This window comes from Emys orbicularis, chromosome 2 (assembly GCF_028017835.1).
Source record: "Emys orbicularis isolate rEmyOrb1 chromosome 2, rEmyOrb1.hap1, whole genome shotgun sequence".
Taxonomy (NCBI): domain Eukaryota; kingdom Metazoa; phylum Chordata; order Testudines; family Emydidae; genus Emys; species Emys orbicularis.
In genome coordinates, this window is record NC_088684.1 from 211,204,857 (window position 1) to 211,231,832 (window position 26,976).

At 44.3% G+C, this 26,976-nt stretch overlaps 1 protein-coding gene across 1 annotated transcript in view; it reads left to right on the forward strand.

Annotated features, from left to right (window-relative positions):
• The first annotated feature begins 16,533 nt into the window (after positions 1–16,533).
• The window catches only part of SUSD5 (sushi domain containing 5), a 65,038-nt gene continuing 54,595 nt past the window's right edge, over positions 16,534–26,976 (forward strand). Inside the window, exon 1 of the mRNA XM_065400225.1 lies at positions 16,534–16,633. Coding sequence (XP_065256297.1) covers positions 16,534–16,633 — 100 coding nt within the window. The remainder of the gene's footprint in view (positions 16,634–26,976) is intronic.

Here is a 26,976-nt window from a genome sequence, read left to right on the forward strand (position 1 = left end):
CGGAACATGATTATGTTATCCTAACTCCTTCCTGGAGTCCTCTCTCTATTTAATTAATACTGATTTATTTTACAGTACTTCTAAAGCAGAATCTGCATGTCTATCTTTGAACACTTTAAAAATCTCGCTCTGAAATTAGAAAAATGTTGGTCTTGTGGGAAAACTTACAAAGGATCTCCTGCAGAAAGCAAGGAACATGCACCCGACACATTCTTTGAATACCTCCAAGGGCAGGGTTCAAATTCACAGGCCATGAGTGTAGATCAGATTCAATGACCACAGTATGCTATCTTGAACTAGGGTGACCAGACAGCAAATGTGAAAAATCGGGATGGGGGTGGGGGGTAATAGGAGCCTATATAAGAAAAAGACCCAAAAATCGGGACTGTCCCTATAAAATCGGGACATCTGGTCACCCTACTTGAACCACCCAGTTTCTATCACAACAGCCTGTCTAGAAAGCCTCTCCTTCAACAGATTCCTAGTCTTGATGAACATGCATACTTCAATCTCTTTGGCTCAGTAGTTTATCACAGGAGTAGGCAACCTATGGCACACGTGCCGAAGGCGGCACGCGAGCTGATTTTCAGTGGCACTAACACTGCCCGAGTCCTGGCCCCCGGTCCTGGGGGCTCTACATTTTAATTTAATTTTAAATGAAGCATCTTAAACGTTTTAAAAACCTTATTTACTTTACATACAACAATAGTTTAGTTATATATTACAGACTTATAGAAAGAGACTTTCTAAAAACATTAAAATGTATTACTGGCACGTGAAACCTTAAATTAGAGTGAATAAATGAAGACTCGGCACACCACTTCTGAAAGGTTGCTGACCCCTGGTTTATCAGGACCCAACCTAGAATTCCAAATTCTAAGGTTAATAACTTTTTCAGTATTGCTTCCCCAAAGGGTGGTGGGTGGTGGCATTAAGGCTATGTCTACACTAGCAGTTTTGTCAGTATAAAAAACAGTTACCTACCTCTCATAACTGTTGTTCTTCGATTATTGGGGTAACCGTTTTATGAATGAATGCTGTTTCATTCATAAAACTTTGCTTATGAAGTTCTGTTTGTTTATTTGCATAAAACTTTAAACTTTACTTATGAAGTTATATTAATAAAGTGAGTAATTAAAAACAATTTCATTCATCAGTACAGCTGTGCCACTGTAAGCTCTTGAGTGTAGACACAACCTAACTGAGATAAATCCCAAGAAGCAGAGATTAGTTTGGAGAGAATCAGTGTCATAGTTTGAGTCCCCAAGTGTGCACAAAATCATGTTAGATAAACCGGGTGATTTTGTAAAGTGCTAATTTGGGGGGGGAGGGAGCTGTATCTCAAGAACCACTTATTCAAATGACCATAAATTTGAACTACGAATCCTACCCCACATCCCATAAGACACAGTAAATTTCAAGACAAATAAAGCATGTGGTTTGTAGAACACTTAGAACGAGGGTGACCAGATAGAATGTGTGAAAAATCAGGACAGGGTGGGGGGATTAAGAGGCGCCTATATAGGACAAAGCCCCTAATATCGGGACTGTCCCTATAAAAATAGGGACATCTGTTCATCCTACTTAGAACAGTCATCTTTTAAACAGTAAGTGAGTTTTAGGGCATGGCTACAGTTGCAGATGTAGAGCGCTGTGAGCTAAACCCACCTTCATAGAGCGCAGTAGGGAAAGCGCTGCAGTCTGTCCACACTGACAGCTTCAAGCGCACTGGCGTGGCCACATTTGTGGTACTTTCAGCGGCATTGGGAGCGGTGCATTATGGGCAGCTATCCCAGCATGCAAGTGACTGCAATGTGCTTTTAAAATGGGAGGGGTGGGGTGTGTTGTGTGTATGTGGGGAGGGAGAGAGTGGGTTTTTGGGGTGCTGAGAGTGTGTCAGCATGCTGTCTTGTAAGTTTAGACCCCCCCCCTCCCGCCTCTCTCTCACTCACTCAAAGCAAACAATAAATGTTTGTTTTTTCTCAGAGCTGATAAGCAGCCGGCTTCTCCTAAACGGAGCTTTGAAAGGAAATTTCCGCATTCCTGCAGCCAATTTCACAACAATGATAAGAGTGGCCGCTTGACTTAAGGGGATTATGGGATGTTTCCGGAGTGCAGTAACGCAACACCTCGTTCACACTGGTGCCGCATCACTCCAGCGGGGGCAAACATTATTCCACCCGCCAAGGTGGATTACCAGCAGTGCTGTAGCCATGGAGTCAGAGCGCTCTACGTGCCTTGCCAGTGTGGACGGGGAGTGAGCTAGGGGGCCCGGGGCTGCTTTATTGCGCTGTAACTCGCAAGTGTAGCCATTCCCTTAATCTTAACTATAGCCAACTGCCACTCTGCTATAATACAGGCCCAGTTCCTACTGCTCTGTGCAGCACTACAGGGCAGAGTTAACTTTGCTAATGAGAAGTGAAGGATTCCTTAAAGTAAACCACTACCCCTGAAAGAAATTTGTTACTCTAGTTTCATTGCCCATTCTGAGTGAAATGCAAAAAAGAAATCAACAGGTAAAAATAAATTAGATTCTTAAAAATCTTTCAGTTTTCATAATTTAAGGCCTTATTATAAAAGCACAAAATAGTGTTCTTATTAATACCTTTCTTCAGAAGATTTCAAAACAATTTACAAATATCAACCCTCCTCATCACATCCCACTGAGGCAGGCAAGGGTCTGTATACTCTGTGGCACAATGAGACCATTTGACCCCCTGCTTATTATGGGTCGAGCCCGACTGGGTACAGGGTGGAGGCAGGTGGCTCAGGCGGCACTTGCATATGTGCCGACTCCGTGGGTGCTCCGGGGCTGGAGCATCCATGGGGAAAAATTGGTGGGTGCTCTGCACCCACCGGCAGCTCCCCGCCCCAGCTCACCTCCGCCTTCACCTCATCCCCTGAGCGCACCTTCCCCGCTTCTCCCCCTAGCTCTCAGCGCTTGCCGCCACAAAACAGCTGTTTTGCAGTGGGAAGCGCTGGGAGGGAGGGGGAGGAGGGGGAATGCGGCACGCTCGGGGAAGAGGCAGGGCCGGGATTTGGGGAAGGGGTCCAATAGGAGCAGGGAGGAGGCAGAGTTGGGGTGGGGACTTTGGGGAAGGAGTTGGAATGGGAGCAGGGCAGGGCAGGGAGGAGGCGGGGCAGGGGTAGAGTCGGGGTGGGGCTGGGGGTGAGTGGGAGGGCCGAGCACCCACCGCCGCCGGGAAAAGTTGGTACCTATGGGCGCTTGTAGCCCTTGGCTCATTTATGGGGCTGGTCCTGCCGAGGCTGACTCCCTTGATCCTGCGGCTGCTGCAGTTTGAACCACTTAGACGCCGGGGCTGGGACATAGAGACACAGGGTTTTTAGGGTGGTGCAGGAGTCCTTGAGATCAGGCAATTTGCTGTCTGTTTTTTCTGCAAATAGGGCCCGGCCATCGAAGGGCAGGTCCTGCATTGACTGCTGAGCCTCAGTAGACAATCCAGAGAGGAGCAGCCAAGAGGCTCGCCTCATGGAGATAGCGGAAGCCATGGTGCGAGCAGCACCGTCTGCAGCATCTGACACCACCTGGAGGGCCACCCTGGGCGCGGTCATGGCCTCATCCAGGATTGATTGGAACTCCTTCTTGGAAGCCTCAGGGAGCGCCCCTTCGAACTTGGCCATGGCTTGCCACATATTGAAGTCATATCGGCCAAGGAGGGCTTGGTGGTTGGCCACTCTCAGCTGAAGGCTGGAAGATGAATAAACCTTTCGTCTGAAAAGATCCATCCTCCTCGAGTCTTTATTTTTGGGGATGGCCCTGGTTTGTCCCTGCCTCTCCTTGTGGTTAACCACCTCAACCACAAGGGAATTGGGGGCTGGGTGGGAGTATAAGTACTCACGTCCTTTGTTTGGCACGAAGTACTTGCGTTTGGCCCTTTTAGAGATAGGAGCCAAGGAAGAGGGGTCTGCCACAAGGCATTAGTGATCTTAGAACCCCCTTCATGAAGGGGTAGAGCCACCCTGGCAGGAGCCGAGGAGCAGAGGACGTCGAACAGAGAGTCAGGGAGTGTGCACTATGATTCAGTTAACTCCCCTTCATGGGAAGACCAAGAGAGCAAGAGGCTGCTGCAGGAAGGTCCAGCAGGGAAGGAGCACCAAAATGTCAGGTCTTTGGGGCAGCATATATTGCAAATTCTTAGAAAAATGACAGATTCCACCACCGGAACATTGCAGAGTCCACAGAGTCCTGATTGGGGCAGCTCACAGCTGTGGGGCTGCTGTTCCAGGCTGTGTGCAGACTTGGGTGAGCATCACTGCATTGGTTACACTCTGTTTTCATTTTCAAGGTTCTGTATGCAACCAAAAGGACTAAAAATACTATTTAAAAAAATGAAAGCTGAGATTCTGGAGCACAATTCTGCTGCATGAGATGAACTTCCTGGCAAATGCAACAGAATCCATGAGGTTCTAAGGTGAGTAGTATTATATTTAATTTGCAGATTGAGAAACTGAGGGCAAAAATCCATCCCATTGCAGAAGGCCTGCACATGCTTTATGCACCGAGACGCCTAGTCCTATTTGCTAACCACTAGAGCATGCTGCTTCCAAATTTGTAACAGAGGACCTCATAGCTCCCTGTAGCTGCAGGAAGCTAAACTGGAAGTACTTTGTTTGAGAGTTTCCTCTCATATATTTCTCCCCAATTGTTTTATGGGAGGAAGGTGTGACGTCGTGCTGGCCCTGGGTCTCTAGTCGCTTCCACATGTCTGTGCAGCACCAGTGGTGCTATGTAGACAGGACTACTACAGTCAGAAACTATGCCCAAGTATCTCACACCGCACATACCCTTTAAAGGGAATCCCAGCAAGGCTTGGACCAGAGCTGGGTAAAAATTTGTTTTCCCATTTATTTATTTTTTGCCATTTTGCATCAGGATGAAACTGAGACCTTTCAAAATTTTTCTCAGTGAGTGTCCTAACCACTGGGTTATTGGCTATTCTGATCTGATCTCTCTCTCACGCTCGGTCCTTGTGACAAGAAATTCCATTCTGGAGCTGAGAAACCCTCCCATAGAAACTGATATATTGCCACAAAACGTTTTGGTTTTGATGAATCAGCATCTTCCAACAAAACAACATTTTGTTAGAAAATTCCCGACCAGCTCTAGTTGGGACCTGCCCAAAACTGTATTACCTTTTTGCCCTGACTGTTACACAGGGGCAATGGGAGGATTCAATGCATCCCCTTGACTTGCCCTCCGCTCATCCCCAGAACCCAATGAAGCCCTTTGTGGGGCCTCGGGAAGGGGGAAACAATGAAATAGAGGTAGCTGACCCCCCAACTTCCACACAGGAGGAGGAAATTCATGTGAAGAGGGTGCACAGAACTAGGGGATACAATCGGGTTAAATAAAGTATATTTTAAAACGCTGCATAATTTTCATCTCTTTAAACCTACTAAGAGGATATTATAAACAATGGAGAGGAAGACAAAGTAAAAATCTAATAACAAACAAACAAAATAACCCTGATAGTGTCTTGTACATTTACTTTCTTCAGCATATTAAACCGAACTCAATAAAACATGTGAACTTTATATTTTTACGTAGTAATTATTGATTATTATTAATATTATTGCTTACTGGCCTGGCATCCTCCACTTTCTCTCCCTGAGTCTGCTCAGTCCTCCAGGAATGAAGTGTGATTTTTACAGTTTACATCGCATTGCAATGATTTATATGTGGGTCCTGGCTTGTCACATGATGTCCTTTGACCTGCACAACATGATGTAAGTGTAAGAACCACACCCATTCTCATAGAACCATAACACAGTGTTCACCACACCACCCACAAACTGGGGTACATGCCTTTTTATTTTATTTTTGGCAGCTCCCTGAATTACTTTTAGGTAGCTCTGCACGTTCCTGCTTTTCATTTAACGAGGTGCAAACACTCTGTATAAATAAAATAAAAAGCTCCCTGTGGCTAACAGACTGCTGCTGACTGCCACACACTGAAAAATGTTTGTCTCCATTGCTGTTCCTTAATAATTCAAATTTTATAAACAAAGAAATCATTCTCTCTTTCCCTCCCTCTCACCCCTCTCATCTGGTTTTGGGGGTTAGAAGCTTGGATATAGCGGCAAAAAAAACTTCAGCTGACAGTATACAGTACTATCAATGCATACAATAGTTGTACAGTACTACAGTGTTTTCTGAGTATCTCAGGCACACAGGCTCCGCATCCCTTAGGATCCATATGTCCACCAGTGCAGTGCTTGTATGTAAATACTGCATTGTCTGTTGGATATTTCAGTTCCCTTTACATAAGATTTGCCGTCCAAGGCCAGACACTTTATATTGTCTCATATCCTGTTTCTGGCATCAGCTGATACCGGAGGCTTCAGAAGGTAAAACTTTGTCACACTAACAATGTAATATTACTAAGTTATCTATTAAGATGCCCAGACAGGTTACATGAAGTTACACTGAGAGTCAGTGCCACAGTCAAGAATAGAATCCAGCTCTTCCGGGCTTCTATTCCTCTGCTCTAACTACTAAAGACTACTATTTCTCAAATCTCCTCATTGGTGACCAAGTCTCTCCATCCAAGGACTAGAATCTTTCACAGACACTTGTTTTCAAAGGCATCTAGTTTTCTAGATAACATTTTAATAGATCTTCAGCTCTTGCTACCATATGTTAGCACTGAGATTACATTCCAGTTGAAAATTCTGGGTTTTTTTGGTACTGTGTATCTTTCATTTCCATATGTTGTTGAGTTTAGTGGATGCTGTGGATGCCTTTCCTATTCTTGATGTTATTTCTTTCTTGAGGTCTCCATTCACTAATACAGTGCTGACCAAGTAAATGAACTGTTTCAACCTTCTTGATGTTTTTGCCTTCTAACATGATGTTACTGCTTGACGTCTGGGTTTCAAGTATGTTTGTTTTGGCATAACTGATTTTGAGCCCTACTTGGTCTGCTGTTTTTGCCAAGGTATCTGTAGCTTTTTTGGGGTGTCATTCAATAGCATAATATCATGAGCAAAGTCTAGGTCTTCTAGGCATTTGCCATCTACCCATGCTATGCTAGTCTTTGTGTTGTTCATACATTTCTTCATTATCCAGTCTGGGGATTTAAACCTAACTGGTTTAAACCTAACTGGTTTAAATTATTTAGATGCAATATCTTTCCCCTTATCATTACACTGACTGATTTTTAAATCAGTATAAAACTACCAGAAGCTTTATAATCCTATGGGCTCCTATAACAACTTCCAGCAAACTGCTTCAGATATGTATTGTCTTCCACCTAGAGGTTGAAATCTCTCAGAACCTGATGATGCTACTTGGTGGGCAAGACTGACCACTTGTGTCATGGATTCATGTCTTTCCTGGCTGGTTAAAGCTAATGAGAGGGCAGTATGCTGTAACTGCTGCTGCTGGAGATCATTACTGCTGCTTTTCAGGTCAGGGACCCACATGTACATATATGCGTACTGATTTTCCACTGACTTGCACCTTGTGCATTCGTTTACACGTATGCAAAGGTGAGTGCGAAGTGGGTGTAAAACACAACTATTCTGGTCTAATAGAATTTTATGCCCGCTTTGCACATGTGTAAAGGACTACACAGAGTGCAAGGCAATGGAGAGTCAGAGCAGATGTGTGGCTCTTTCTTTAAAAAGTCTATTTTTGTTGTTAACTTCGGTGAACTATTGTCTACTCCCTTATCTTCCCTTTTTGGAAAAGGTTATTCAGAAGATGGTGATTGAACAGCTTCAGTCCCATCTGGAAACAATTAGATTTTCTGACACCTATCATTCTGGATTCAGATCATCCCACACCATGGAGAAAGACCTTAACATGATGGATCACCTTCTCCTAACAATGGACAAAGGAGATATGTCTTTGCTACTAATGCTATATATAGGCTTCCAAGGGAGGTTGTGGAATCCTGTCATTGGAGGTTTTTAAGAACAGGTTGTCAGACAAACACCTGTCAGGGATGATCTAGATATATTTGGTCCTGCCTCAGCACAGGGGGCTGGACTTGATGACTTCTCGAGGTCCCTTCCAGCCCTACATTTCTATGATTCTATACTGGCAAGAGAGAAAATGATAGGGTTTTGATATATAAAGGCTGCCCAATAAGGGGAAGAGAAGGGCTAGAAGGTACAAGTTCTGACATGCCCTAACATGGTGGCTTTTAACCTTTCCAGACTACTGTACCCTTTTCAGGAGGCTATGTCATATGTACCCCAAGTTTCACCTCACTTAAAAATTACTTGCTTACAAAACCAGACATAAAAATACAAAAGTGACACAGCACAATATGACTGAAAAAATGCATATTTTCTCATTTTTATCTTATAATTATAAAATAAATCAACTGGAATATAAACATTGTACTTACTTTTCAGTGTATAGTATATAGAGCAGTATAAACAAGACATTTTATGTATAGAATTTTAGTTTGTACTGACTTTGCTAGTGCTTTTTATGTAGCCTGTTGTAAAACTAGGCAAATATCTAGATGAGTTGGTGTACCTCCTGAAAGACCTCTGCATACTCCCAAGTGTACATGTAACACTGGTTGAGAATCACTGCCCTAACAGATGTGTGCTGGAGATAAAATGCCTTGACAATAAAATAATATGCATGTGTTAGGACATAGTGAAGCCTAGTTTCCTGTTTCCTCCAGATGTGATATGACTCTTTGCATTTCCCAGAGACAAGTCAGGGCTCTTTACCAATGGGACACCCTTAATATTATTATTACTAATAATAATACCTAGTTCTTATATATCACTTAAGCACTGTATATTTGCATGTAGCTATATATGTGAACCATTACTGTCGGTATACTCTTCTGGAATATTCAAAAGCTTAACAGCACACTTAAACAAGTAACACCTCAGTTCTGCAGGTCTGATGGACGATCCTCAATTTAGCATTTTAAAGGAGTAGGAAGCTCCTCTTTTGGAGGCAGGGGTCAGGAAGGAATTTTTCACTGATCTTGTTTTTACCCACCCCCAGACTGGCATGCTTGCTTTCCTTTGGCACAAAAAGATTTTAATCATTTCATAGAATGTTTGTTAAGGACCTAAAGATTTTAAAATTAAAAATGTACAGGATACCATTTAATTACAATCTCATGCATATAAAATTTAATATTTTCTAATGCATTTTAAAAAAATTCCAGGCTGAGAAACTAGTCCTTAAGAAGGCGTATATATATATATGTGTGTGTGTGTGTGTATATATATATATACACACACACACACACACCTATGAAATAATTTAAATAGTTTATACCTGAACATTGGTGTTCTGTCTTCAGACAGATGGCCAAATCCTGCACACTGTAGTTATGCATGTATTTTGGGGCCAATCGGATTTTTTTTTTTTTTTTGCATGAGTAAGACTAGCAAAATATAGGCTCCTTTAGAGGGTTAACAAATAGCAAATATCAGGTTTGTTTTATTTCAGTAGCTACATCATTAGTAAAAGAATCAAATGAATAAATCCAAAGAACTCCAAAAGGTTATTTTCCCCTTGCTATCATGTTGTACATTAATATCTGTTATATTTAGCACACATTTGCTGTAATAAATAATGTAATCAGATAATGATATTAGACCAAGGACTGAATGGGCAGGAAACTGACCTAACTTCTAACCCCTAGTGGTGGTTGTCCTTCCAGGTTAGGTCTGAAACAGATTGGCAGGGCAATGTAGAGAAACTCCCTTCTATGTGTTTTCTGTGCATAAACAGAAGACTTCAAAGCTATCAATCTAAAACCCTTTGCAAGGATTAAATTCACACACACCAGAGAGAGAGAATGCGGAGGGAGAGCATTATGTATCTAGATTAATCAAATCCATTCTATTTAAGGTATTTCTAGGGCATCCAGCACCGAAGTCTCCCTTGAAGATCACACTACGGGATTAATCCGAATTTATATAATTCGAATTTAGGAAACCGATTTTATAAATTCGAATGTATTCGGCCACACTAGGCACCATTAATTCGGTGGTGTGCGTCCAAGCTACCGTAGTAGCATCGATTTCCAGAGCGTTGCATTGTGGGTAGCCAATAACATCTAATTGCCAATAACATCGAATTGCGGCCACAGTAACCTTAATTCGGATTAACAATACCGATTTTGACGCTACTCCTCTCAGGCCTTGTCTACACTACGAGAGTACTTCGATTTTAGTTAATTCGACTATGTGGAATCGATATTACTAAGTCGAACGTGTGTGTCCACACTAAGGACAGTAATTCGACTTTGTGAGACTTTGTGAGTCCACACTAACGGGGCAAGCGTCGACATTGGAAGCAGTGCACTGTGAGCAGCTATCCCACAGTTCCCGCAATCCCCCCTGCCCATTGGAATTCTGGGTCGAGCCCCAAATGCCTTCTGGGTAAAAAAATGTGTCGAGGGTGCTTTTGGGCGCCTGTCGTCATCCGTCCGTCACTCAAGCCCTCCCTCCCTGAAAGCGCCGGCGGGAAATCAGTTCGCGCGCTTTTCTGATTACTGACAGCGCGGACGCCACAGCAGTGCGAGCATGGATCCCGCTGCGACCATCGCTGCAGTTGTGGCAGTTCTCAACGCCTCGCAGCTTCTCCTCCACCTGTACCAGAGGCAGCTGCAGATCAATCATGAGAGGAGGCTACGGCACTACCGTGACGGCATGAAGTCGGACACTAGCTCCGACCTCTCTGAGAACATGAGACCCAGCGCCCAGGACATCTTGCTGTCACTGGGTCTTGTTGATACTGTTGAACGGCGATTCTGGGCCCGTGAAACCAGCACGGAATGGTGGGACCGCATAGTGCTGCAGGTCTGGGATGAATCCCAGTGGCTGCGCAACTTTCGCATGCGGAAGGGGACTTTCCTCGAACTGTGTGAGTTGCTGTCCCCTGCCCTGAAGCGAAAGGACACCCGGATGCGGGCAGCCCTGACTGTCCAGAAGCGAGTGGCCATAGCCCTCTGGAAGCTCGCAACGCCAGACAGCTACGGGTCCGTCGCTAACCAGTTTGGCGTGGGCAAGTCTACCGTGGGGGTTGCTGTTATGCAAGTAGCCAGGGCAATCGTCAAGCTACTGCTATCTAAGGTAGTGACGCTGGGAAACGTGGAGCTCATCAGAGATGGCTTTGCCGAGATGGGATTCCCAAACTGCGGTGGGGCTATAGATGGGACTCACATCCCTATCCTGGCACCGGACCACCAGGCTAGCCAGTACATCAACCGGAAGGGCTACTTTTCCATGGTGCTGCAAGCACTGGTGGACCATCGGGGACGTTTTACCAATATCTACGTTGGATGGCCTGGCAAGGTTCATGACGCTAGGGTGTTCAGGAACTCTGGTCTGTGTAGACGGCTGCAGGAAGGTATTTACTTCCCGGACCACAAAGTAACTGTTGGGGATGTGGAGATGCCTACAGTCATCCTCGGGGACCCTGCATACCCGCTAATGCCCTGGCTCATGAAGCCCTACACTGGCGCACTGGACTCAGGGAAAGAACTATTCAACTACCGGCTCAGCAAGTGCAGAATGGTGGTGGAGTGTGCTTTTGGCCGTCTCAAGGGCAGATGGAGAAGCCTACTCACTCGCTGTGATCTCAGCGAGACCAATATCCCCGTTGTGATAGCTGCTTGCTGTGTGCTCCACAATTTGTGTGAGAGCAAGGGGGAGACCTATATGTCGGGGTGGGAGGTTGAGGCAAATAGCCTGGCTTCTGATTACGTCCAGCCAGACAGCAGGGCGATTAGAAGATCACAGCGGGACGCACTGTGCATCAGGGAGGCTTTGAAAGCCAGGTTCCTGACTGAACAGGGTCTCCAGTGACTTTTTACTTTGTGGACACAGATGCTGAACCTGCCCCCGTTTCTTTACCCAGTTACTGTTGACTATCCTTCCAAGTTACATACCCCCTTCCCCACCTTCCCAACAAATAAAATCTGTTCTGTTCTGTTAATGAACAAGGTTCTCTTTTTTACTGTTTTCGCGGGAATGTTTTAAACCGGGGACGCAGACTGTGGCGGGGGGCGGGCTTACTGTTTTGATGCAAATGATGCTTCTAAAGTCCGGGAATGACAGGCTCCGCAGTGCTGCATTGGTTGTTTCAACGCAGCCTGCCAGCAGTCCTGGGCGGGACTGGATGTATGTGTCGGCCAAGTGACTTTCTGGCAGGGGGCGGAGGGTAACAGATCCCCTGCTGCGTGGCTCTGTGATCCAGGATAAGGACCGCGGCATAGGATCTCTAACTGCCCTCCCCCGACACAAAGTCACAGATCAACCCCCTCGCACCCCAGAACAAGAAAACCGCCTCCCAGACTGACCAGGGTAACTGGTGACTGTGCTGTGTATGTGTCCTGATGCTGGACCTGCCCCCGCCTCTGTAGCCTGCTACAGGTGACTGTCCTGTCCAAGTAACAAACCCCTTCCCCCCCTTCAGACAGAATCCCCTCCAAAAGACACTCTCGGAAACAGTACTTAACAGAAACCGATGTTTTATTACGAACCGCACATGAAAAGGGGGGGGGGGAAGGAAACTTGGACATGGGCTAGTGTGAGATGGGTAGGAAAGGACTTTTCAAACTTTGGAACGAGAGCCTTCCATTGCTGCAGCAGTGTGCAGTGGCCGACTGACAGTTTTAACGGCCCTTGCCGCCCCTCCTTCTTTGTACTTTTGGTGAGGGGGGTGTGGGACTTGGTGGCGGGGGAGGGCGGTTAGAGATAGACAGCAGCAGTGCTCTGTCCTCCTGCCTCCGGTCTTGCAGAACATCCACTAGGCGCCGGAGCGTCTCCGTTTGCTCCCTCATTAGTCCAAGCAGGGTTTGAGTAGCCTGCTGGTCCTCCTGGCGCCACCTCTCCTCCCGTTCCATGACTGCTCTGTGCATTTGTGACAAGTTCTCCCTCCACTGTGTCATCTGGGCTGCCTGCTCTCATGAGCACTCCATAAGTTCATAAAACATGTCTTCACGAGTTTTTCTCTTCCTTCTTCTAATCTGCGCTAGCCTCTGGGAGTGTGATGCCAGGCTGGGTTGGGAGACAGTCGCAGATGTGTCTGTTGGAATGGGAAAAAGGGAGTAAATTCCTGAGACAGATAAATGAAGTTGCTAACAAAGAGCATAGTCTTTCTCTGTGAACAACACCATGCACTGCACCTTTCACATGCGCACTCAGGACAAGGTCGAATTTTCGGCCCTCGCCTTATGTGTCTGGGGTCCTGCAGTTGCGATCAGAGAAGCGTTGCAGGACACCTCTACTTCTGCTGCGGGAAAACATGGTAAGCCGTAGACTTGTGGCAGCTTAAACATGTAATAGTAGCACTGGGCTCCTTTCGCACTGAATGCAAGGCCACTCTCTGCTGGCAGCAATCAGGGAAGCATGAGCTCTGCCCCTGTCCCACCACCTCGCGGCTGTCCCCGGGAAAGATCCCTGTATGCTGCCCCTCTGCCGCCTCCACCGCGTGGCTGTAAAGCAGTCCAAATACTAACATTCCCCTCCCTAATTTAAAGCAGGGCGTCATGTGTGACATAACCCTCATGAGGATCTCGGAGACCGAGAGGGGAAGGATGCTGCGTGAATGCATGCAGAGGCCTGGGCCATATGCCGCCATGCTGTGCCGCGCACTGATCCCCGACTACCTCATGGACTCATGGCGTGGGAACGTGTGCTACCACGGGGGGACCAAACAAGATTGCCCTGCCGTTGAACCTCGTGCGCATGCTGGAGCGGTACCTCCAGGAGAGCTATGCGGAGCTATCACAGGAGGACTGTCTGTCCATTCCCGGGCACATTGACCGCCTTTTCCTTTAAGTTGAGCATAACGGACTACAGAGTGGAGGGGCCGTGTTGTGGACTAATCATGAATATCTTGATTTTCTATACATAGTTAGTAGAAAAAAGTTTACTAAGCCAACTAAATCATGAACAACAAATTACTGATATAGTTATTATTCCTGTTTTGTTATTAATAAAAGTTTCTATGTTTAACTGAGTGACTGAAAAGCCCATTCTTAACAATATAAATATTCCACTTATGTTAAAATGAAATGTTTAGATGTTTAAAGCACTCACTGCTTGATCCTTCCCCTGATTCGGTGTCCGGGGTAAGGGCTGTGGACGGTTGGTAGGGGATCTCGGTAAGGGTGATGAAGAGCTCCTGGCTGTCGTTGAAATCAGCGGTGCAAGCGCTGTCGACTGCCTCGTCCTCCTCATCTCCTTCCTCATCTTCCCCGTCACCTAACATTTCCGAGGAGGAACCGGCCGTGGACAATATCCCATCCTCGGAGTCCACGGTCACTGGTGGGGTAGTGGTGGCGGCCGCACCTAGGATGGAATGCAGTGCCTCGTAGAAACGTGATGTGTGGGGCTGGGATCCGGAGCATCGGTTTGCCTCTTTGGTTTTTTGGTAGCCTTGTCTCAGCTCCTTGATTTTCACGCGGCACTGCGTTGCATCCCGGCTGTATCCTCTCTCTGCCATGGCTTTAGAGATCTTCTCATAGATCTTTGCATTCCTTCTTTTGGAGCGCAGCTCTGAAAGCACGGACTCATCGCCCCACACAGCGATGAGATCCAAGACCTCCCGATCAGTCCATGCTGGGGCCCTCTTTCTATTAGATTGCACGGCCAACTCTGCTGGAGAGCTCTGCATCGTTGCTAGTGCTGCTGAGCTCTCCACGCTGTCCAAACAGAAAATGAGATTCAAAGTGGCCAGACAGGAAAAGGAATTCAAATTTTCCCGGGGCTTTTCCTGTGTGGCTGGTCAGAGCATCCGAGCTCAGACTGCTGTCCAGAGCGTCAACAGAGTGGTGCACTGTGGGATAGCTCCCGGAGCTATTACCATCGATTTCCATCCACACCTAGCCTAATTCGATATTGCCATTTCGAATTTAGCGCTACTCCTCTCGTTTTCAAGGATTACAGAAGTCGAATTTAAAAGAGCTCTATTTCGAACTAAGTAGCTTCCTGGTGTGGACGGGTGCAGGGTTAATTCGATGTAACGGCGCTAAATTCGATATAAGCTCCTAGTGTAGACCAGGCCTCATCGAGGAGGAGTACAGAAATCGAATTAAAGGGCTCTTTAATTCGAATTAAATGGCTTCGTTGTGTGGACGGGTCAAGCGTTAATTCGAATTAAAGCAGCTAAATCCGAATTAAAGTCGTAGTGTAGACCCTAGAGACTCTTGAGCGTGAGCCATTTCTACTAGACTGTGAAAATAACTTTCTGCAGGTTCAACACAGTAGCAACGTAATCTGCACTGCAGCTAGGTATCAGCCCCCTTTCATTTACTACACTGGGGCGGGTGCAGAGGGAAGGCAGAGGCAGCCTCCGCTTGCAGTCTCCTCTCTCGATGGCTCTGCGTTTCTCCAGCAGGCTGGCCCGTTCCTGTCCAACCTCATATGTCTAGGGGGGGAAATCTTAAGAAGCCGGAAAAAAAAAACCCATCCCCAAACGAGAAAATGAAAAACAACATTTCTGAGCTCCGCTCAGTTCCAACAGCAACACGAAACTATGTGCCGTTTATGTATTTCACGAAATGGCTCCTGGCACAACTCAGTCCCTTTCGGGCTGCATCCATTCCCGGAGGCTTCCTTTTAGTCTTATTCGGGCACGTGTTAGGGTGCGGGAGAATAAGGGACCGAGGAGTGCTGACAGTAAGGGACACAGAGTGCTGACAGAAGCTGCAATCTTCCCACACAAAGCTCTGTCAGTGGACTTCATTCCTGAGCGGCCCTAGCCCGTTAGTCTGGGCCCTGCATAGCTGGCTGATGGACTTCTATCTTGATCTGCAGCCCTCACCCCAACCTCCGCTCCAGAGCTGGGATTCCACACCGCTCAGCCAACGCACCTGGCTCCTCACCTACACTCGCCTCTCTGCTCTGCCCTTTCCGTCCTGGGTTCCCACACAATCTAGTCCGTTCACCTCAGCCTGACCTGCAGCATCCCTCCTGCTAGTCCAGCCCTGGGAATCCACACCGTTCAGTCCATGCACTCAGCCCTGACAACAGCACCCCTTGCTATCCCAGATCTGGACCTCTTCTGAGCTGAGACTGCCAAACTACGTGGTGAGGAGTATGTGGTGCAGACCACACAATCTCCACACGTTCGAACCCAAATCTCCAGAGATGAAAGGCCCCTCCGTGATTTCGCCTGCTTGATGCTTGCAGCTTCCCCCTTTCTCTCCCTCTGGGCTTTTACATTTCTTCCACTCTGACCCATTAGGTATTTACTGACAGCGCAATGTGACTTTTAACACCGGTTCTCCATGTGCACTGCCCTGCAGAATTGGGCCAGATAAAACCGCTCCCCAAACCCAGCTGGCTGGACATTTTCCTCCTGCTCTACTCTCTCACTGTAGCAGCCAAGCGAAGGATTCCGCTTTCTTTCTCTCTTTCTTTTTCCATCCCTCCCTCCGTTAGTGCAAGACGCAAGATCCTGCCGAGGGAAAGTGCTCATTGAAATCATCACCACCACCGATCCTGCGCCTGAGGCTCAGAGGAAATAAAACCCCTTTATAGCCAACCTCCTGCGGCTGAGGACTTAATAGCATGGCAATGGCTCCAGGCTCTAAGAGATTCACACTCACCTTTGTCCAGTACATGGGATCTGTCTGTTTCCTCCTCCAGATCGTCTCTGTTGAGGCTGATGGTGAGTTCAATGCAGTTCGGGCTGAGTTAGTATTAGTGGAATCAGATTTGTATGTTGTTATTGCAAAATAAAAATAAAAATAAATAAACTTAAATATACGCCCATTCCGGGTTAAGGAACGCCTGATTCGGAGTTTTTGAAACTCTATAAATATCCTGGGGTTAAACAGAGAAAAGAATTAAGATCTCATAAGGTTGAGATTATGTTATTAGAACAAAATTATGTGACTGGGAACTTGTCCAGGGGAAATAATAATAAAAAGGCAGGATAAGAAGAAGAAAAAGAATTAGTTAAATTTTACAGAGTTTCTCCCACAATCAGTATGTCTCCCCAAATATCGAACCTGACATCTCCTCAGTACAGGTCCCTCTGGTTTTTAAGCATCAGGTACCTGAAAAACAGGAAGACAAAAGTCAAAGACTTTTCCCAGTTACGTCTTCTCGCCGGTACTACACACGCTCAAGACATCTGCCAACGTTACTGCATGAGTGTAAATTTCTTCATTTCACTGCGAGGTGATTTCAATGGAACATGAATTTGGCTGAAAGCACCAGCTACTAGCTACCATGAAATGATCCTTTTTGCTCTCTGACAATAATCTGAATGGACTGTATGCTTTTCCTTCCTAGAAGCCTGTACAGTTTTAACGATTTCACCTTAATTAATGGTGATCAAACTGCCTTAACAAGAACATGATTTATTTTAAAAACAACAGTCTGTTTTCCTGGGAGAGAGCATGCTGAATGGCCACGCTTGTTTCTTCATTCTCACAATCCGGGTAGAGTTATGCCTGATTTCAGTTTTTTAAGTACACTAACCTCATTCCGTTGATGTTTGCTATGTGATTACAGAAGATGGTAAGACAAACACTATTGAATAACAAGAATGTTTTCATTTTGCTCCGAGAATATTTCGTCTCAGTTTTTTGGCTTCGATTTTCATTTAATAATTGAAATAAGAGACGGAAGAAAAAACGGAGACAAACTTTCCTTGCATCTGTATGTTTATTGCATGCTGTGTATAATAAAGGTTTATGCAGCAGAATCCACTGTCATGAATTTGGTGACAATGAAACTGAGTTAAGAATGAAGACGAAGGAAAGGTCACATCCTTTCAAAGCACTGTAACTTGCAAAACTGCAATTCCAGTTTTAGTGAAGGATCCTCATATAGCAAAACTGCTTTGTGGGGAGAAAAAAAATACTTCACTATATTTGGAAACAGGGAGACAGAGAAAGGAATAATTATTTTGCTTGGTTAAGAAAGCTTTTCCTTAAGTATCAGTGGTAGCTATCCCAGAGACCTTACTGCATGTCTGGAATGACTGGCTTCTGGTTCCATCCTAAACTGACCTCCTCTGAGATAGCCAAGAGAAAAGGTGGGTGAGATAATATCTTGTATTGTACCAACTTTTGCTGGTGAGAGAGAGAGAAACAAGCTTTGGAGCTTTTACACAGAGAGGAAAAAATGTTGTTGAACAGTATTTCAGTGACCATTTTTAGAGGCTTACTTAAGGGAGGTCATGATATATTTTAATGGGCATTCAGTAGTTTGTCACATTCATCTTACACATGAAATATACACAGATATGGTAAAATAATTAAGAATTACAGGAAAGAAGATGTACAGTACAATATAAAAAATAATAATAATGGAGATATCCCATCTCCTAGAACTGGAAGGGACCTTGAAAGGTCATCGAGTCCAGCCCCCTGCCTTCACTAGCAGGACCAAGTACTGATTTTGCCCCAGATCCCCAAGTGCAAAGCATTATTATAAAATGATAAATAGTCTCCATTTTTATTTAACTTCTTCTAAGTGACATTCTGGAAAACTTGTTGGTTCATTATTACCAAGCTATTCAATGTGTTTTCTTTATATCGTGATTTAAGCCAACTCCTGTAATGCTGAGAAATCACTTTATGTGACGTTATGTCAGTATGTAGAATTGCCAGATTTAAACACATCTGAGAGTATAAACCAGGAACAATATTTCCTTTCATAATAGATTCTGAACTGGCCTGAACAGGAAACCATCTTCTCATTTGTGAAAATTATAGATGAAAATTTAATTTTACAGACAATTTCTGCTCTGTAAGGTCTGGAGATGTGAGTGGTGAAATGACAAGGAACAATTCTGGATAATATATATATATATTTGTTACTTTTAACAAAAAATAACAGTGTTTTTCAAACTCCTGAGGGGATTTAGAGTATACTTGTAAAAACCTCATGAAACCAAGCCGGGCCTCTATATAGGCAAACCTCAGAAACTGGTTACAATATATTTCCCTAAGGGAGACTCTGGCTTTATTCTCTGACATGCAAGTAATCACATAGTGTAGACAATATAACTAGAGATCATACAAACCTGGTGGAGGTGTAAAGCCTCAAGGATTATTTGATCTCTTTTGACTAATAGTTCACCACAACACACATGGACGTGGTGTAGCTAGAATCCATGAAGATGTAGGTAGAAGCTAAAATAAAATATAGTTTAGAATTGCTGTGTGACTTATATAAGTTAAGGCTATGTCTACACTGGCAACTGAACAACAAAACTTTTGTCTTTCAGAGGTGTTAATCCCCCCACCTCCCTGCCCCCAGAAAGACAAAAAGTTTTGCTGACGACAAGCGCCAGTGTGAACAGCTCTTTGTCGGCAGGAGAGCGACAAACAGCTACACTGTGTGCCTTTTAGCAACACAGCTATAGCGGCACAGCCCTGTCGCTAAAAGCTGCATAGTGTAGACATAGCTAATGGCACCTGGACTGAGGTCAGTCAGATAGAAGCTTCCCTGACCCTGTTTCTCCTTTAATTTACACTAGTGTAAATCAGGAGTATTTTAACTCCATTAGAGTCAGTGGAGTTACTACAGAATAAAACAAGGGTAAGTAGAGAACTAAGTCCTAAGGCTGTTCACCCATGACAATCACAGGTAGATTCCAGATTTGTACATGGAGGGAATGTATAGTCACAAGGATTTACATGGATAGCTTGAATTAGTACAACTACGTGCACATCAAAATAAACTCGAACCCTCACCCTTGTAAAGACGGAGATTTTAGCTATGTCATTATGGTCATGACTGGCCTCAACTATACCGGTGTAAATGTGGAGTAACTGGAGTTTGCATTTACACTGGGTTAAATGAATCAGGCCCAGTAAAAGTTGTATAAGAATTTAAACTTTTACCCTCTGTTTTACCTTTTTCACAGCTGCCAAAATGCCCATATATACCAACAGTAGTTTTCCATAGAACATTTGGTCAGATGAACAAAATGTTGTAACAGTGTGACAGTAATTAATCAGTACAATATAATATTGAAGTGAACACCAGTAGTTTACTTTTGGCAAAAGCTTGCAAAATTGCTCCACCAAGAAGTAATTTTATTTTTTAGGTTTTGTGTTACATGCAAAACATTTTGCCCGCTCCACTAATTGGGTCAGTACATAGATTGCAAGTGGAAGAAATTCCAGGAATTCTGAATCCATAAAGTTAGACACAATTAGACACTGGCCTGAGCTACAAAATTCGGACCTCAAACCATATCTAATGTTTCTAAAATTAGGCTGTTGTGGGACTCAAATATGGGGTTTTGGTTCATTTCTCAAATACAATCGAGAGTATTCTCGTCTCAATATGTGCTTACAAAACTGCCATTAATGTTCACACACACACACAGAGTGCAGGCTAAACCCCCACTATTTCAAATGTGAGGTTTCTTCTTATGGAACCATCAGTAAACAAAAAAGTCAGAGGAACTAATGGACAGATGAAAAACTGATACATTTAAAAGAATAAGGGAAAAGTAATAAGAAGCAACTCCCTGTACTGAAAATGGATTAAGAAAGCTGTGACAAAGGCAGCTCCCAGTTCCCTCCTGATCACTTGGTTCCTGTTGCTTTTATCTATTTAGATGGAAGGGAAAATAATTTAAAAAAAATGTAAAATAAAAAAAAACATATAATACTGATTCTTTACATTAAGGGTGTAAATCAAACCCAAGAGAATGAATGGGAATTTTCCTTTATCCTATTCTAGATGATTTGGTGGTCTCTTCTGGCCTCAAACTCTATGATTCTATTTTTGTTTTATTATCTCTAGGAATTTGTGCATGAGCAGCAGGTGAAAGCAATTCAGGTTTCCATTTACACAGCGCAGAAAATAAATTTGTCAGCTGCATCAATAAATAAATAAAAATCCAGCCCTTATTATGGTAAAACAGAAGGTAAAACTGAATTTACCTGAGTAAGGAGTGCAGAGTTGGTCTCCCACTTTGCTATTTCTCCGATTATGCAATATTTTAAGCAGTTTCAATTAAATAAGAAGCAATCATTCCTTTTAGATCCTTACAGAAATAAACTCTCCATTCATGAACAAGCACAGCTGATAATTGCCAAAATCTTGCTGTCTGTAATTGAACGCTCCACCCTTGTTATTACAGCCAAGGCCATTGCACTCTATAGCCATAGAAACAGCAACACAATTGCTTTCTCACTACAGAATGGAATAATGACCCCACAAAATGTACCTCTCCCTATTTCCAAATGGTCACCACCTCTGGTTTGATGTGACTCGTCAGGTTATATAACTTCAGGGGACCAGTCTGCTGGCATCAGGTCCTGGGGTCAGTAGAGTAGGTGGGCATTTTTGGGGAGTCAGCAGGTCTGTGTTGGATGTGCACAGACTGGGGGTGGGATTGGAGGAATCCATACCATTGGCCTACTGGTTTTTGGAGATTAAGCAGGAAAGGGGCTGTATTATTGTTCAATGGAACTGCTCCATGGTTGGGAACCCTCTATAAAAATGAGCTGCAAACGATTTTTTCCCTGGGAAAAATCATGGAGCAGGTCCTCAAGAAATCAATTCTGAAGCACTTAGAGGAGAGGAAAGTGACCAGGAACAGTCCGCATGGATTCACCAAGGGCAAGTCATGCCTAACAAACTAATTGCCTTCTATGAGGAGATAACTGGGTCAGCGGATGTGTTATTCCTTGACTTTAGCAAAGCTATTGATACTGTCTCCCACAGTATTCTTGCCGGCAAGTTAAAGAAGTATGGGCTGGATGAATGGACTATAAGGTGGATAGAAAGCTGGCTAGATCGTCGGGCTCAATGGCTAGTGATCAATGGCTCCATGTCTAGTTGGCAGCTGGTATCAAGCGGAGTGTCCCAAGGGTCGGTCCTGGGGCCGGTTTTGTTCAATATCTTCATTAATGATCTGGAGGATGGCGAGGACTGCACTCTCAGCAAGTTTGCAGATGACACTAAACTGGGAGGCGTGGTAGATACGCTGGAGGGTAGGGATAGGATACAGAGGGACCTAGAAAAATTAGAGGATTGGGCCAAAAGAAACCTGATGAGGTTCAACAAGGACAATTGCAGAGTCCTGCATTTAGGACAGAAGAATCCCATTCACTGTTACAGACTAGGGACTGAATGTATAGGAAGCAGTTCTGCAGAAAAGGACCTAGGGGTTACAGTGGACGAGAAGCTGGATATGAGTCAACAGTGTGCCCTTGTTGCCAAGAAGGCTAATGGCATGTTGGGCTGTATAAGTAGGGGCTTTGCAAGCAGATCAAGGGATGTGATCATTCCCCTCTATTCGACATTGGTGAGGCCTCATCTGGAGTACTGTGTCCAGTTTTGGGCCCCACACTACAAGAAGGATGTGGAAAAATTGCAAAGAGTCCAGCGGAGAGCAACAAAAATGATTAGGGGGCTGGAACACATGACTTATGAGGAGAGGCTGAGGGAACTGGGATTGTTTAGTCTGCAGAAGAAACGAATGAGGGGGGATTTGATAGCTGCTTTCAACTACCTGAAAGGTGGTTCCAAGGAGGATGGATCTAGACTGTTCTCAGTGGTAGCAGATGACAGAACAAGGAGTAATGGTCTCAAGTTACAGTGGGGGAGGTTTACGTTGGATATTAGGAAAAACTTTTTCACTAGGAGGGTGGTGAAACACTGTAATGGGTTACCTAGGGAGGTGGTGGAATCTCCTTCCTTAAAGGTTTTTAAGCTCAGGCTTGACAAAGCCCTGGCTGGGATGATTTAGTGGGGGATTGGTCCTGCTTTGAGCAGGGGGTTGGACTAGATGATCTCCTGAGGTCCCTTCCAATCCTGATATTCTATGATTCTATGATTCTATGATTTTTTGAACGCTACGTTTATGGCTTTTCTTGCTTTGCTTTTCTCTAATGCATAAAGAAAGCCTGAAAAGTGTTGGTCAAAGAAACAGGGTTTTTTATTGTTGTTGTTGTTTTATTTTTGGCTTGCTTTTTATTTTAGAAATGTTACGAATGTAAAGTCTGTTCTGGCCTTAAGTCATACCCAAAGGAGCTCAATCTATTTAGCTCACCAAAGAGAAGGTAAGGGCAATTTGATTACGTCTATAATCACTGGCAGAGGGAGAAGATGTCTGGAAGTAGAGAGCTCTTTAATCTATCAGACAAAGGCATAAAAAGGTTCAGCGGCTAGAAGTTAAAGTCAGCAAATTTCAAATGGAAATAAGGTACAGTGCATGTAAGGACCATTGAAACAGATTACTAAGGAATGAGGTGTAAATTCTCCATTTCTTGGCGTCTTTGAAACAAGATTGGATGTCTTTCTACCTGACATATTCTAGTTCAGCCACAAATTATTGGTCTGGAGACAGGAGTCACAATGTGAAATCTAAGGGCTTGGCTACACTTTCGAGTTACAGTGCATTAAAGGAGCCCAGGCAGCACTAGCTCACTACCCGTCCACACTGGCAAGGCACGTAGAGCGCTCTGACTCCGCGGCTAGAGCACTCCTGGTACTCCACCTCAGTGAGTAGAATAACGTTTGACGTGCCCCCATTGGTGGAGAGCCCCAGCGTCAGTGTGAACGAGGTGTTGCATTACTGAGCTCTGATCCGTCTCTGGAAATGTCCCATAATCCCCTTAAGTCAAGTGGCCACTCTTGTCATTGTTTTGGATGTGCCCTTTGAAAGCTCCGTTTGACAGCCAGCATGCTTATCGGCTCCAAGACAAAGCAACCATTACTGTGGAATGCTGTGTGTGAGAGAGAGAGGCTGGGGGGGGGGGAAGGGGGAGGTCTGCTGCTGTCTGAACTTACAAGACAGCATGCTGACATGCTCTCAGCCCCCCCAAAACCCACTCTCTCTCCCCCCACATACACACAACACACTCCCTGTCACACTCCAGCCCCCCCCCCCCCGCTAATTTGAAAAGCACATTGCAGCCACTTGCATGCTGGGATAGCTACCACAATGCACTGCTCTCTGTGGCCGTTGCAAGAGCTGCTAATGTGGCCACGCCAGTGCACTGGCAGCTGTCAGTGTGGACAGACTACAGCGCTTTCCCTACTGCGCTCTACAAAGGCTGGTTTAACTCAAAGCGCTCTACATCTGCAAGTGTAGCCATGCCCTAAGTTTTGTTACACAGGAGGACAGATTAGATTATCATAATGGTCTCTTCTGGCCTTAAAATCTATATATCTCTGGATACTCCAAGGCATCTTGTCTTCTATATATCAGAATGCATTTTTTTTACTGTAAACTATTTGGGGCAGAAACTATCTTTACTTTTGTGTGTTACAGGGTGTTGAATATATTGTTCATGCTAATCAAATAATAAATAATAATTTTCATAAGAACATACATAAGAATGGCCATACTAGATCAGAACAATGGTCCATCTAGCCCAGTATCCTGTTTTCTGATAGTGGCCAGTGCCAAATGCTTCAGAGGGAATGAACAGGGCAATTTTGAGCGATCCTCCATCCCCTGTCACCCAGTCTCAGCTTCTGGCAAAGCTTTTCTTTTTCCAACAGATCAAAAGCTAAAAACAGAATAGTGTAATAATATCAGTACATTTAGAGGCTAAGAAAGCAATGCAGTGATTGTGAAAACCACTCACTGACCTTTGCTTTATAAGATGCAAACTGCAGCAAATTAATCAAGCATCAAGAACACTACAGTACAATTGTCAAAAACAAAGGCCATTTAAAATACTTAATAATTTTGATACATATACTAGTGTTTTTGTGAACTATGTTGTCTTATGCATTAGGACAGAGAAAACAAAAAATCTGCAGCAGAAATCAACATCTACTACAGTGGAATTTGTTATGTTTTACATATACAAAGAGAGACATACATCACAGAATCCAACAATACCTGCTATCAGGATAGACCTTTACGTGCTGTGAAATTCTAAAGGTCCTGGACATAACACTTCTTCTTATAAAATGCTCCCAACTATATCTAACTGGCTGCTCTTACTATAGAAAAACATTGCCTGTAAATGGAATGTCATTAAATATTAATGTCTTGCACTGTTTACTAAGGCTAGACTCCTACTGGCTTCAAGAAGTAATCTTGCCTGAGTACTAAAGCATTGAGCCCATTACTATTGATTAGTGATTGGAAGAAGAGACCGAAATTTTTGCCCAAAACTTGAAATGAGCTTTCTGAGGTTAGAAAAAGGTTGGTTTACGTCTCTACTCTTCCTGGTTTCAGCTGGAACCTGAAGAGGAAATACCAAAATACTGCAAGGAAGACTATTCTCATGGTATCTCTGAACTTGCCAGAACCAAGAAGTGCATGAAATCTCTTGAGAAAGTCTCACAAGAATTCCAGATCAATTTCTAGGCCAAAGAGGCGTGACTAGTTTGAACAGGCTAAAAATAAGCATGCAAAATTTAGGGAGGGATTCTGTTTCCACACTAGTCCCCCTGGCCAGCCCTGGTGTGGGAGCATGGTGGGACAGAGATCAGGTGTGAGGAAGCATGTCAGGGGTAAGAGAGAGGGGGGGAATAGCACCAGAGCGTTAAGAGGAGTTCTGGGCTGCTCTGAGTGCACAGAACACCCTGTGGCTAACTAACTGATGCCAGGCCCCCACTGATGGCTTAAAGCCACCTTTGCCGCCCCAGCCCATGGGTTATGCCTTTTGTGCTGTATCTCCAGGAGGCTATCTAAAGCAGAATGAACCTGAGAACCTCCCGAGGTTATCAATTCAAAAGGATTAACTCCATCTATCTAGTACTTCCGTCACAATATGTTAAGCTCTCAGCCCTAATGTCAGTATATGTGCCCCCAGATCATTAATGTTTTCCTCATTTACATTTTGTGTGCATATGAATTTGCCCCTGATAAAAGTGAAGGGCTCATAAGCAGTTACTACACTGGTGTAAAAATCCCCAATGTAGATAAGCCTTCTCAACCAGCAACCTGAAAATCAAAATTTTATTAATTATTTATTATTTATTATTATTATTATTACTCTAGTGCCCAGTAGCCAGAGCCCCATGGTCAGGGCCAGCTCCAGGCACCAGCTTACCAAGCAGGTGCTTGGGGCGGCCACTCCAGAGAGGGGCGGCACGTCCAGCTGTTCGGCGGCAATTCGTCAGACGGTCCCTCACTCCTGCTCTGAGCGAAGGACCTCCTGCCGAATTGCCGCCACGGATTGCGATCGCGGCTTTTTGTTTGTTTGTTTGTTTGGCTGCTTGGGGCGGCCAAAACCCTGGAGCTGGCCCTGCCCACGGTGCTAGGTGCTGTATAAACACATAACAAAAAGGCAGGCCATGTCTCAAAGAGCTTGCAATTTCAATAGGCGAAGATGCACTTGAAATTCTATTCATATATATTTTGCAAGCCCTCCATTAGAAATGTTTCCAAGCCAAATTCTGTCTTGGGATATGTGCACAAAACATCCACTGATTTAAAAGCTGCAACTTTGTACATGAGGGCTGAATTTGACCAAAAGCTACTTTTACCATTTTGATTACTCATTTCAGTTATCAAATGATGAGGCTCCCAAGAATGCCTGCCTATAAATAAAATTATACGTTAATAGCTCCAAAAACTTCTGTAACACCATTATAAGATGTGGAATTCAAAATCAATATTGTAGTTTTGATTTATATAAGGGAACTTACCAAGTAGGTGTACTAGTATATTTTTCCTTTCATTCCCCAAAACACTGCTCTAATGTGACACTACTGCAAATGATGTAGACACATTGGAAATGCCAACTGTCTTGCAAGTCAAATACCAGAGGATTAAGGCTTATTTGTTTTATTTCATTTTAAATGAGAAAGCAAATAAAACTGAGAACACATGTTACAAACTAGGCAGATAGCCATAATGTTCTTGAAAACTTTAGAAAAAGTATATAGGTCAATCTGGTATCCAGGTCAGTCTTGTTTATTTGTACCTCATCTAACCAAAACTTCCTAGTAACTTTTCCCAACACACTGGATCAGTCTCATGTTCCCCTAAAATCCATTTATCCAAATATTTTGTACATCCACAAAACCTTTCAGACAGGTAGAACTGTACTATATTTTTAAAAA